This window comes from Agrilus planipennis, unplaced genomic scaffold, assembly GCF_000699045.2.
Source record: "Agrilus planipennis isolate EAB-ADULT unplaced genomic scaffold, Apla_2.0 scaffold372, whole genome shotgun sequence".
In the NCBI taxonomy this organism is placed as follows: Eukaryota; Metazoa; Arthropoda; class Insecta; order Coleoptera; family Buprestidae; genus Agrilus; species Agrilus planipennis.
In genome coordinates this window covers 48,517-62,034 of record NW_020439255.1, presented here as the reverse complement: position 1 = coordinate 62,034, position 13,518 = coordinate 48,517, and the positions used below count along the sequence as shown (strand labels likewise).

Here is a 13,518-nt window from a genome sequence, read left to right as displayed (position 1 = left end):
CGAATATGCAAAAACAAAATCAAATACGCAAGACTAAACGAAAAATTGTTACTTCCGATGGATTTATGGGTTAAACTATTTAAAAAAGCAACTGTATCCGAGATAAAAATATTCAGTCTCTCAGAGTCTCTGAAAGCGAGACTCGAGTCCCCATCTCTCATTGAGTCTCTCAGGTGTCGCTGAGAGAGACTGTGGAGAAACTGTCAAAAAACTGTTTAGCGTCTCTAAACGAGAGACTCGAATCTCTGAATTAACAATTTTATCGTTCGAGTCTCATATACAGAGACTGTGAGAAATCCATAAAAACATCTAGGCAATAACTGAGCGACTGTGAGAGACGCTCTCAGAGACGCTGAAAGACTCTGAGAGACTGGAGAAAGACTGAAAATTTTTGTCTAGGGAATATATTCTTTTCGTGGAACAAAATATTTAACTTGGAAAAAGCATTAAGTAGTTAAGTTTTAAGCGAATTAAATTACAATCACTAGTGATGAACAAACTTGGTTTGGATCTTGCAGTTTTGGTCTTGTTGGCCTTGCGAAAATGCATTACCAAAACCAACAGCAAGACTTTATATTAGTAAGACCAAGTCCGAAAGAACAAGACCAAGGCTAAAATCAAGACCTAATGTGCAAGACCAAAACCAAATACGTAAGACTAAACGAAAAATTACTACTTCCTGTGGATTTATGGGTTAAACTATTTGAAGTAACTTTAATAGATATAATCTTTTATTGGAACAAAACATTTTTAGCATTTGAAATTTTCCGTTTGCTTTACTAGATTATAACANTTAGATGGTAGGGAGCACCATGGTCCAATTGGATCCAATAGCTTGACTCATATCATAGAAAATCTTTTTACTTACACTGTGTCAGTGTATAGAATTTATCGTTTTCTTATCGCCCGTTTCATCTATTTGCCCCTAGCCACTATTACAAAAGGAGACTGAGGATGGTCATTCTCCTCACCCACCATCTTGCACTAGAGTGTAGACCGGTGCGACACAATCTGTGCATCAGAATAAGTTGGTAGGAATGAAGCTATCATAAGAAGTATTCCAACTTATTCTGTATCTATAGACACACGATTTTTATTGCCTTTTCATTGTCTGTGTCACCTATTTCTTCCTAACAACTGCTCTTAAAGAAAGCCGAAAAGGGCCTCCCTCGTTTCGTACCTCCTTTAACCAAAATACCACAGTTTTCACACGAGGTGGGAAGTATGAAACACAATGAACTTTTTTATCGCCCAGTATATTTTTGGTAGACGTCGTTATCGAAATAAGCCCATTCGGCACAAGAGGGAAAAAAACCAACTTACCGCCATTGTCACATGAAGCGAAATAAATTCTTTGTGTAAATCCTTCCAGGATTTGTTCACGAAAAGAAATCTAATATAAATTCAAATTCGTTATGTCAAGTCTTGTGCTGAATTTACTTCTTCTAGCGTTCTGAATAAGGACGTGTGCATATACACAACACATACGTATGTAGTAGACGCATACACGTATGCACACACGCCAAAGTACAGTTACGTCCCAGCCACCAACTTTGCAAACGCCAGGAATACATCAAAAATTTTCTTTCAGTTCGAGAACTGTTGCAGATTTATTCATTTCGTCAAGATTGCGTTCTATGATAGAATTTGTTAACTTCAGATTTACATAAAATTGTCATTTCTTCACCTGCTTACCTACTATTACACCGAATAAAATATTCTTTTGTTATTACAGTCGACAAAAACTGGTAGAGCTTTTGTTAGAAATTTAATTTTGTCTGGTTGAAATTCAGTTTATTGTTACATTTTTTTCGTCAGATTTAGTCATCTTCAGGATATCTGAAACTTGCTGAAAAAATTTAACGCTAACTGCTAAAAATTTGACTATGTGAATTATATTATGTACTAGTGCCTTTAATAAAATGTAAATGTTTTTAATTTCTGTTTTATATCCAAATATAATATATTTTAAGCAAATTTTAGATAACCTGAAGATCACCAAATTTTAAGGACGAAATAAAGTAATTGATTTTTGGCAAAACAAAATTTTAACTGTCAAAAAAGTGAATTTTACCCCGACAAGTTCTATAAGCTTTGTACCACAAATATTGTACAATTTGCTGTTAAGCTTCTGAAGCATTTTAAATCATTTTCTTTATTTAGATACGTCTATTTAAAAAAAAATAAAATTTGTTAAATTTTTGAACTGATGCTATTCTGGTTCGGATTTAAAACCATGGTGTGTTGGTGTTGCTTCCTAACGTTTCGCTAGCAATAGTGGCAACATCTGCCGACATCTGCAGGCTCTTTATGGTTTGCCTCGTGTGGAGGGGGACTTCCACGATCAGGTAGATGAGGTAGCAATGGGAAGCCCTCTAAGTCCAGCCGTAGCCAATCTCTTCATGGAATACATTGAGAAGAGACCGTGGAGTACAAACCAACAACTTGTTACAATACGTAGATGACGCCGTAACTTTCAGACACGGAATGGAAAAGCTGAACAACTTCTCCAACACATGAACAGACAACAGCTCAGCATCCAGTTCACCATGGAGTCTGACAACGACCAACAGTTAACATTTTTGCACGTACTAGTGAGCAAACGAGGCAATAAATTGGATCACACAGTAGGTATACAGGAAACCTACACACACGGACAGGTATTTGCAGGCCTTATTCAACCACCACCCCAATCAGAAGTATGACATCATCAAGGCCCTGACTGAACGAACCGGAAAACCTTCAGGAGGAACTTGAAAACTTAAAGACCGCCTTCGAGGCGAATGGTTGTAAAAAGATGGAAATTGAGAGATCAATGAATGGATTGAAGACAACATAGATCAACGAACGACGCACAATCTCTCGAGCATATTCAATGTTCTATGTTCCAAAGGTCACGGACAGAATTGACAGAGTCCTCAAGAGACACGACATTGGAACCACCTCCAAACCGACGAAGAAGATTCAGCAGACTATCAGATCAGCTAAGGACAAAAGAGAGCTTCAGGAGTCTACTGCATACCCTGCTCCTACGAAGAGGCCTACATACGAATCATTAAAAGATCGATGGGAACGAGACTCAAGGAACACAAAGCGAGCTGCTAACTAGAACACACTTAACAACGGCGACCACAAAATGGCTATCATAGCAGGATGGTCAGGAAGGCCATCCAATCCAAGGACATCCGGAGGGCTTCAACAAGAAGGAAGACACCCTCAGACTCAACTAGATCTGCAATCCAATTCTCAGGAACACTCGAACGATATCGACCCGTCATGCCACGATTGACTCATCCGGAGCAACCCCGTCTCCTACCCACCACCATAAAAATACAACTTGCACAGGAGAAATTGCCAGTCTGCGTCCTGCATCAGAGATGGAAGGACTTTTGAAGAAGCCCGCCACTCGTGCTAGCGAAACTTTAGGAAGCAACTCCAACACATTACGGTCTTTAGACCCAATTGCATCAGTTCGCAGTGAAAGCCTTTACCAGTTTTTTAACTTTTACTTTTTCGGATTACACAAATTAATTGAAAAGATATAATTTTAATGGGAAGACTGTTGCTTTTTCACAGATTATTTAAGATAATGAGAAAATTTAACAATTACTTCAACAGCATTGTAAGCCCTGTTTATGAAGAATTTTCTTTTTTATTTTAATAAAACATATTCATCGATCATCGATATTGTGATTACCTATTCATAACCAGTTGCTTCCACGTTTCTGCATAATTGTTCTTTTTACAATTAGTTGATGTACGTAAATGCTCTTTAAAGCGATTTTTTTTATAAGCTTCTATAGAGCGTATTTCTTATTAATCCATTATTAATTAAAGCATGTTTCAATGTTAGTTTCGGTTGATCCAGTGGTTTTGATCCCTTACCTCCAGTTAGTAAACCCTGGACAGCTTTTAAACGTGTCTGGAATATATAGTGTTAAATCGTTGTCAGAATGACACTATTATACTAAATAAAGAAGTTAAAATTGAATAAACCAATTCGAAACTGCCAATGGGCTATGTCGTCATACGTTTACTGCTAATTATGGAGCCACCATAACTAGCAGCAGATTCCCACGTATGACGACATATTAAAATAAAGGGCGCCCTTTAGAATTAAATACCTAAGGTAACATTAGAAATATGGTTTGATGACTAGGTATAAAAAATATTTAAAATTATCATCATCATCATAAGGTCGTCAGTCCTAAGACTGGTTAGACACGTACCTCCACTAGAACTAGAACATCCCACATCCTTAACTATCTGCGAACAGTAATCTAATCTAGATGTACCTCTACCCCTCCTAACTCCTGTTTCTGCCTCTAATAAGTCTTTGACTAGACCTTCATGCCTGAAAAGGTGTCCTACCATCCTATCTCGCCTATTTCTTATTGACTTCCATAGAGTCCTCTGTTCTCCTATTCCTTCTAATACCTCTTCATTTCTAACCTTTTCTACCCACGTTATCCTCATCATTCGCCTATAACACCACATTTCGAATGCTTCTAACCTTTTCCTTTCGCCGCTTCCACTGTTCATGTTTCGCACCCGTACAACGCCGCGCTCCAAATATACACCTTTAACAATCTTTTTCGAATTTCTAAATTAACCGTTCGCGAGCACAGAAGTGACTTCTTTTTATTGAAGGCTACTCAACCCCGCGCTATCCTCTGCTTTATATACCTACTACTTCTTCCGTCCTGACTTATCTGACTTCCTAGATATCTAAAATCGGCCACTTCTTCTACTTTTTCGTCTCCTATCTTTATATTCGCTCTTTCCCTACTTTTTCTTCCCTTGCATACTAGTTTATAATTATAAGAAACAAAAACTAAATTCTTAACCTCTCAATATTTTTTGGTTTAGTAAGATGTTTTAATATGTCTTTCATGTATTGTTTCAGATTATAGACTTTGGTCAAGAACATCGCTCGCCCAACCGGAATTTGTAGGATCAATAAAGAACATTACAGTTCACATGGGAAAAGAGGCGGTATTGTCCTGTTCGGTCAGCAACATAGGAAATTACAAGGTAATTGGCTTTTATTACTGTTTTTTAATTCAAGGTAAATTACTGTATAGAAAAGTTGTGACTTGCTTTTTATCGACAAAATAATTGTCTTAAATGCTGAATATTTCTGTCATACAAGCGGGCTTGTAGAAATGAAGAGGTATTAGAAAGAATAGGAGAACAGAGGACTCTATGGAAGTCAATAAAAAATAGTCGAAGTAGGTTGGTAGGACACCTTCTCAGGCATGAAGGTCTAGTCAGAGACATGTTAGAGGCAGCAACATTAGTCAAAAGGAGTAGAAGTAGATCTAGATTAGATTACTGTTCGCAAATAGTTAAAGGTGTGGGATGTTCTAGTTTTAGGGAAACGCGAAGATTAGCTCAGGATAGGAAAGAGTGGAGGTGCGTGTTCAACTAGTCTTTGGACTGACGACCATATGATGATGATGCGAGCTTGTGATGACTTCTAAAGAAAATAGTGTTGATTGTTGTGAGAGTTATGAAAACTCAAGAACTTCCCTTCCTCCAATCCGTAAATTGATCTTTTATTTAACAAATTAATGTAAGGTACTTGAAAGGAGTAAAAACTATAAAAAAAATAGTTTGTCTATATATTTTTTCAAATAGTTCTTTTAGTTATAAATGGCAAAAAATTGTCTTAAATAATGAAATTATCTGTCATTGATGCGAACTTTTGAAGAAAATATTGTACATAGTCGAGAAGTTACTCTTCCACTAATGACCCTTCCTCCAATGCATAAATAGACATTGTTTTTTGTTTTCGTGGAAGAGGGGAAATCATCAAAAGACACCCAGTCTTTAAAAAAAAAAACTTTTGGGTGTTTCATTCCCACCAGCCAGTAATGCTGGTGGGCGGGCAGTCCCTCCGGACTATGCCGGAAGGTAGGGCGGAAGGCCCTCTTCAGCCTGCTTTCAGGAATCGTGGGAATGGGTGGGTGGTGGTTCGGGTGAGAAAGATGAGACGGACGAAATGAAGACAGAAGAGAATGAAAGATTATCTGTGGAATATTACTGCCTCAGCATTTGCCTAAGTGATCCAAGGAAACCACAGAAAAACTTAGACCAAGGCAGACGGACCCGAAATCGAACCGGCGTCCTCCCGAATGCTAAGCAATGCTCTAGACCTCTAGGCCATGCCGCTCGGTACCCAGTCTTGGATACGTTGGGTATTCATAACAATTTACAACTGTTGGGCTGGTGAGACGAGGGTATAAGGGAAAGCATCGTCTTGGGGTGAACAAACGGTCATGTGCCGCGTTACCTGCTCTGGTCGGCACAAACATTTAGGGTAATAACCATAATACTTACTGTTGTAAAATTCCAAGAAAAGTAAATTTGACGTGCAAGAATTGACATCTGCTAACAATACATTGAAAATAACAAATTAAAAACTACCCTAACTAAATTGGATACAAACATGCCGCTCGCCTTGAACTGCTTAAATTCAAAACAAGAAAAAAAGAATGTGATACGTACGTAAAGTTAATGATACATATAATGTTCGATTAGAACACTTCACTCGCGAATAACATCTTCATAAATTCGAAGCGGACACAGATTTTTTATAGTTCTTTTATACACTCCACTCTGGGTTTTTATTGTCGCGACGCGTACTACACCGTCATCTCCTGGATTTGTAGAAATAACCCTACATATCAGCCACCTTGCTGGAGGAAGATTGTCATCCTTCAAAATAACGAGAACTCCCGGTTTTATGGATGTCGCCTTGGAGGTACGCCATTTGCTACGCACCTTTAATTGATTAACGTACTCCTTGTACCATCGTGCCCAAAAGTGCTGCTTCATTTTCCTTTGTCTTATATATTCGGTCTTGGTTTTAGTCTTGATCTTATTCGTTCGGTCTTGGTTTTAGTCTTGGTAGTATATTGACAGTCTTCATTTTGCATTTTCACAAGACCAATACCTAGGCTGCAAGACCCAAGACCAATTTTGCTCATCACCATGTCTGCTAATGAGATCAAATAGTAAGGAAGGGCTTAATACAATAAATAATACAACGAACACAATATCTTTTTTATTACCCTCCCTTGGCATTTATAATAATAATTGTCGTAAACAATAATCTAACAAGTATTTATTTGGCCAGAGGCTGTACCGCATAATTCGGACCGTACAGAAGTTTATCATAGTCGATAACTTTTGCAAAGAGATTGGGTAAACAGTTCGACGATAACGTACCTACATAAATTTGAGGTATCAACGTTTTCGTGATAACGAAGAAAAGAGGGCTATAACTTCCTTTAAATCTCTAATATATAATAATGCATGCGGATAACGCTAAAAAATATTCCAATTTAACCTAATATGCTACAAGTATTCAAATTATGAATTTAATCACCAAATAGGTCAACCAAATATAATTCATGTTGCAATAAATCGTGCAGAAAAGAGATATTTAAATGTAAAAAGAAACTTTGAAAATGTAAAAAGCATTAAGTAATTAAGTTTTACGCGAACTAAATTACAATCATCTAGTGATTAGCACCACCAAGACCTAACGAACAAGACCAAGACTAAAACCAAGACCGAATATGCAAAAACAAAATCAAATACGCAAGACTAAACGAAAAATTGTTACTTCCGATGGATTTATGGGTTAAACTATTTAAAAAAGCAACTGTATCCGAGATAAAAATATTCAGTCTCTCAGAGTCTCTGAAAGCGAGACTCGAGTCCCCATCTCTCATTGAGTCTCTCAGGTGTCGCTGAGAGAGACTGTGGAGAAACTGTCAAAAAACTGTTTAGCGTCTCTAAACGAGAGACTCGAATCTCTGAATTAACAATTTTATCGTTCGAGTCTCATATACAGAGACTGTGAGAAATCCATAAAAACATCTAGGCAATAACTGAGCGACTGTGAGAGACGCTCTCAGAGACGCTGAAAGACTCTGAGAGACTGGAGAAAGACTGAAAATTTTTGTCTAGGGAATATATTCTTTTCGTGGAACAAAATATTTAACTTGGAAAAAGCATTAAGTAGTTAAGTTTTAAGCGAATTAAATTACAATCACTAGTGATGAACAAACTTGGTTTGGATCTTGCAGTTTTGGTCTTGTTGGCCTTGCGAAAATGCATTACCAAAACCAACAGCAAGACTTTATATTAGTAAGACCAAGTCCGAAAGAACAAGACCAAGGCTAAAATCAAGACCTAATGTGCAAGACCAAAACCAAATACGTAAGACTAAACGAAAAATTACTACTTCCTGTGGATTTATGGGTTAAACTATTTGAAGTAACTTTAATAGATATAATCTTTTATTGGAACAAAACATTTTTAGCATTTGAAATTTTCCGTTTGCTTTACTAGATTATAACATTAAATATAAAAAAAAGAAACTTTACCATTGTTCGAAAAAAAAACTGTTCTTTGTTCCTACGTCTGGATAACACACAGTTGAAGTTTAGAGACAAAGTAATCTTTTTTTGATATTTTTTACTACTTTCAAGTAACTTATTCTATTTGGTTCACTAAAAGGTCAATTTATAGGTTGAAGGAAGGGAAGTTCTCGAGTTTTTATAAGTCTCACAACAATCGACGCTATTTTCTGTAAAAGACATGACAAGCTCGCATGTATGACAGACAATGTCAGTATTTAAGACAATTATTTTGTCGATAAATAGAAAAAACTGTGCTAACGAAAATCATTAAAGATTAAATGAGTAAAAGCAAGACTTCAGACAAAAGATCAAGACCAAGACTGAGACTACAACAGAAAGGCGAAAACTAAGACCGGAACTATATCAGAAAAAAAAACAAAACCAAGACTAGAGGTGTTTCAGCAAAATCAAAACCAAGACCGTATAAACAAGATCAAGATCAAAAGACTGCGACAGTCTTGCTGTTACTTTGCTCATAACTACAATCACCGCATAATCAGGAGATGAAATAACCATTGTATTTTAGTATCTGATAAAGCTAACCTTGAGTATCAAAAATTGCGTTATTAAAATAAAAATGTTAAAATTGATGCAATTAAATACCTACATATATATACAGCACAAACGCTGTAATATCAGCTATTCCGAGGAAATTATAAAAATTGGACGGCTTTATATTATTATAATCGGCTAACGAACCGGATCGGCTCTTTTTATTTTGCATTTGGAGTTAGAAAATCGAACCTTTAGCCGTCCTGAATAAGGAATACCTACGCAATTTTAAAAAGAATATATCAGCATTGTTACCTCTATTTTAGTTTCGTGTTTTGTATGTTACGGATTTACTTATTTATTATTTAGTTAATTTCTTATTAATAACTAATAAAACTATGGTATTTAGTTAGTAGTAACATCGAAAACATTAACAGTTAGCTCATCTTGTACCTGATATCTATTTCACATATCCGCTGTATTTACTCAAATTCTACCCAATTAGGAACAGAGAGTGTCGCCTAACAATGGAGCAGGGGGGTGTAAGGTGGTAATAGAGAATATGAATTCTAGTTGTAATTGTTCACTGCAAGAAAAAATTTATAAACTGAAACATTAGCTTTTCCGCTAGAGCAGTAGCGTATATCGATCCTTACGAGGCGACTCCGAACTGCAATGGATTCATCTTACCGAAAACAAAAATTTTGGGGGTACATGAAATGTAAATTGAACCCCATCGAATGGATTCCATTTAAACAGATTCACACCGACATTTTCACTTCCCATTAACGAAATAATTCACATAACAAATAGAGCGTGTATATACGAGGTCCGTTCGAAGAGCATCGCGGATTTTATGTTTTTTTCAAAACTTATTTATTTATTCATGAATCTCTATTTGGTTCCCTTCAAAGCAATCCCTCACTGAATATTATACACTTGTGCCAACGTTTTTGCAATGCTTCAAGCACTTCAAAAAATAATTTTTTGTGATCTCGTTCAGCTCCTCCTTCCATGCCTTCTTTATCTTCTTAATCGTAGCCTAACGTCGTCCTTTCATGGGACTCTTCAGTTTCGGGAACAACAAAAAGTCACAAGGGTCAGATCTGGGAAAACGGTAGCTGCGACATCATTAGTGTATTCTTTCTGGTCACATATTTGCGCACAAGCAACGATGTATATCATGGTGTAAAAGCCAATGTTTGTTCTTTCACAAATTCGGGCGTTTCTGGCGGATTGTTTCGCGCAAATTGCGCATAACTTGCAGGTAACATTCCTTATTGACCATTCTACCTTTGGAAAAAACTCATGATGCACAACGCCTCTGCAATCGAAGAAAACTGTAAGAAAAACCTTCACATTCGACCTAACTTGGCGCGCTTTTTTCAGTCTTGACTCGTGCAGCAGCTTCCATTGGGATGATTGAGCTTTGCTTTCCACGTCATAACCATAAACCCATGATTATTCACCAGTTATAACCCTCTGGAACAATTTGGGTCGTCATGGGCAGAGCCCAACAGCTCCTTAGCGATGTTAATGCGACACTGTTTTTAGTCGAAATTGAGCAATTTTCATACGAATTTTGCGACGACACGTCTCATGTCCAAATCATTGGTAAAAATCGAATGGCAGGAGCTCATCGATTTGTTTAGGTCTTCAGCAACTTCTCTAACGGTAATTCATCAATGTTTTAGTCTGTTGTTGAAGTGCTCGGGCGTCCGGCACGCTTTTCATCATAAAAATCTTCTCGGCCCTCTGAAAACATTTTGTACCACCGATAAACGTTACTACGGTCCAAGGTAGCTTCACCATATGTCGGAATCATCATTTGGAGTGAGTCCGCACACTTAATTTTGTTTTTCGTACAAAATTTAATACAGACTGTTTGATCCATTGTTAACAATAGGCAAAAATCGAAGACGAACCAAAACACGTGCAAGCAAAGCAGCTGAAAAAAATTAACTGAACATTCAATATGGCCGAACTTGTCGGTATAAGTGAGAGACATGAATACCAACATAGCGACACAAAAATATCCAAAATCCAATTTATGTAATCCGCAAAAATTCAAAATTCGCGATACTTTTTGAACAAACCTCGTATTGTGTGTCAAAAGCATAAATGTTTAAAACGTAATCGTTCATAAGAAGCTGATGAATATTTGGAACCACAAATTTGGGGACTTTATGCTTTACTCAAAGAAAAACACATTTAGAGTTATAATAATTTAATATTAAAAAAAAACAGGGAAGTTTATCCTAAACACAAAAAAGTATCACGTGGTCTACGAGGGTCATCGTGCTACAGGCTAAAGTGATCGACTCACCAACACACTACCTTAACAGCGCAAATTACATAAAATTATGTTTGTATTCGTCATAGGTACACAGAATGCATATTGCACACGCATAGTTGTGAGTTTCAGATCATATCGCTCTGGAATAGTAAATATTTTCCCTATAAGAGGGAAACAGTTGCCCTCCCTTGACGCCGCCCTTGTTGATAACTAAAAATGATAATACAGTGACTACTTAATCTATACAATCATTAAAATATCCTTAATCTATTCGTTTGAGCTTGTAACACAATTTCTGAATAATTAGTTTACTCATTATAATGCACCGAAACATTTAGCTATCCCCTTTACAAATTAGCGCTGTTTTATAAATCGCCTAGCCATAAAGCGTACTACTTTCGTGGGAAAACTAAAGAGAACACAAGTCAAACAATTTGAATTAAAGTTTTCTTTTCGTACTTATTTCATGCGGATTTTCCAAGAACAGTTTGTAACAAGTAACTGAAAAGTATTCTTTGAAGTTATGCTCTTTTGGGACGTTGACAGCTTGTGTTTCTAACCTCAATGTTTATCGACTATGTCTAGTATTATTTTTAGGAAATAATATACAAAGACAAATATACCGTCTCCCCTCTCTCCCGGCATTCCTGAAACTACAAATTATGAAAACAACCAGAGAAAGGCAACATTAATTCATGATCACAGAGATCCTGTAATCATTGCCCTACATAAATACAGATTTTGAATTTGTTATATTTACGTTAGTAGACGTGTGTTCACATATATTGATTAAATTTTATCTATTGCATTGTGTGAGTTACGCAGAAAAACTATCAAACCTAGAATTAATTATCGCTAGTCACTTTTAGGTGACATATTTTTAAAATTCATTTTCATGTCTTTGGAAATGTCGACATTATTACTGAAAATTAGAAATAATATATGGCTGTTTAAAACTTTACCGTAAATATTTTTTCGAACTGCATCCACGTAAATAGGTAAAGGTCATGGTGGGGGGGGTCGAAAGAGAAAGTTTCCTCCACCACTGTACCATAAAAAATTCGTGGCGGTCTCACCCCCATAAAAAGTTATGGGGGTTCAAAGTTAATAAATATGCCAATTTTTATACATTTCTAGGCATGTAAATATTTATATAGTCATTCTTAAACAATATTCAAAGGTAAAACTAATGNATATGACCCCTGCGGGATTCGAACTCGCACACTTCGGCGGGGCAGTTCTACGCTCTAACCAATGAGCTATTTACAAGTTGAAATAAACTATTAATCCTATTGTGCAGCCAAGTCATTTGCAATAATTTGTTTGTAATTTTGTAAAAACAACCAATTTTAAATTGTTTTTCTTTTGTTTCAGGCTAACTCCTTGGTTTGGTTTCGATTCCAACCGGCTAATTTTTAACACAGTGTTTATATATATTTGTTTTAACAAGGACATGCAAATTCGCGTTTTCCAATCTAGTTCTCGTAGTCTGTAGTGAGAATAAAGAGTGCAACCATTATTTTTTCGTGTGATTACATTCAGTTATGCGTAAAACCGTCGATGTACAGTGGTGGGGGAGACCTCCTCTTTCGATCCCACCCACCCCACCCCCCTCGGAGGCCATCATCTAGACATTTACCCGTAAATATTATAAATAAAAGAAACGTCCGCCTATTCGTAGATTCTTTTTGATTCGTTTGTTCTGAACTTTGGCACAGTATAATAGCTCAATAAAAAGGGTGATTTATTTAACAAGACATATATGTTCACAGGTAGCGTGGGTTCGAGAAAAGGATCACACAATTCTTAGCCTCCAAACGAGGACAGTAACTCACAGTTCTCGTATTAGTGTCATTTACGATGGTCTGAAAACATGGGAACTCCGAATTCGACACGTTAAAGAAGACGATAGGGGCTGTTACATGTGTGAAATAAATACAAATGTCCTCAAAGTTCAAAAAGGATGCATTGATGTATATGGTACGTAAAACCTATTTATTCGTCATTTTATCTTTTCATATATCATCATCATCAAAAAATCATCAGGCCGAAGACTGGTTGAATACTTTCATTAAATGATATATATCGATGGATCTACATGCATGGGCGTACTCAGCTTCTTCCCTAGGGGGGGGGGTCAAGTCAGATTTTTTGACGTGACAACGTCTTATAATTCGATGGAGCCGGCTGCACGCACGAAAAAACATGACTCATGCGGCGTTACCTCGCTCTGAGGCGTTCCATTTAAGGCTTGAAGTGCAAGCGAGAGCGCGGAACGAGCGACAAAGAGGCACA

General features: G+C 36.8%; 1 protein-coding gene across 1 annotated transcript in view; it reads left to right on the top strand.

Moving 5' to 3' along the window:
- LOC108742842 (lachesin-like) overlaps nucleotides 1-13,518 on the top strand; it is a gene marked incomplete at its 3' end in the record, with an annotated part of 122,184 nt that overhangs the window by 68,119 nt on the left and 40,547 nt on the right. Inside the window, exons 2-3 of the mRNA XM_018478180.1 lie at nucleotides 4,907-5,034; nucleotides 12,996-13,203. Coding sequence (XP_018333682.1) covers nucleotides 4,907-5,034; nucleotides 12,996-13,203 — 336 coding nt within the window. The remainder of the gene's footprint in view (nucleotides 1-4,906; nucleotides 5,035-12,995; nucleotides 13,204-13,518) is intronic.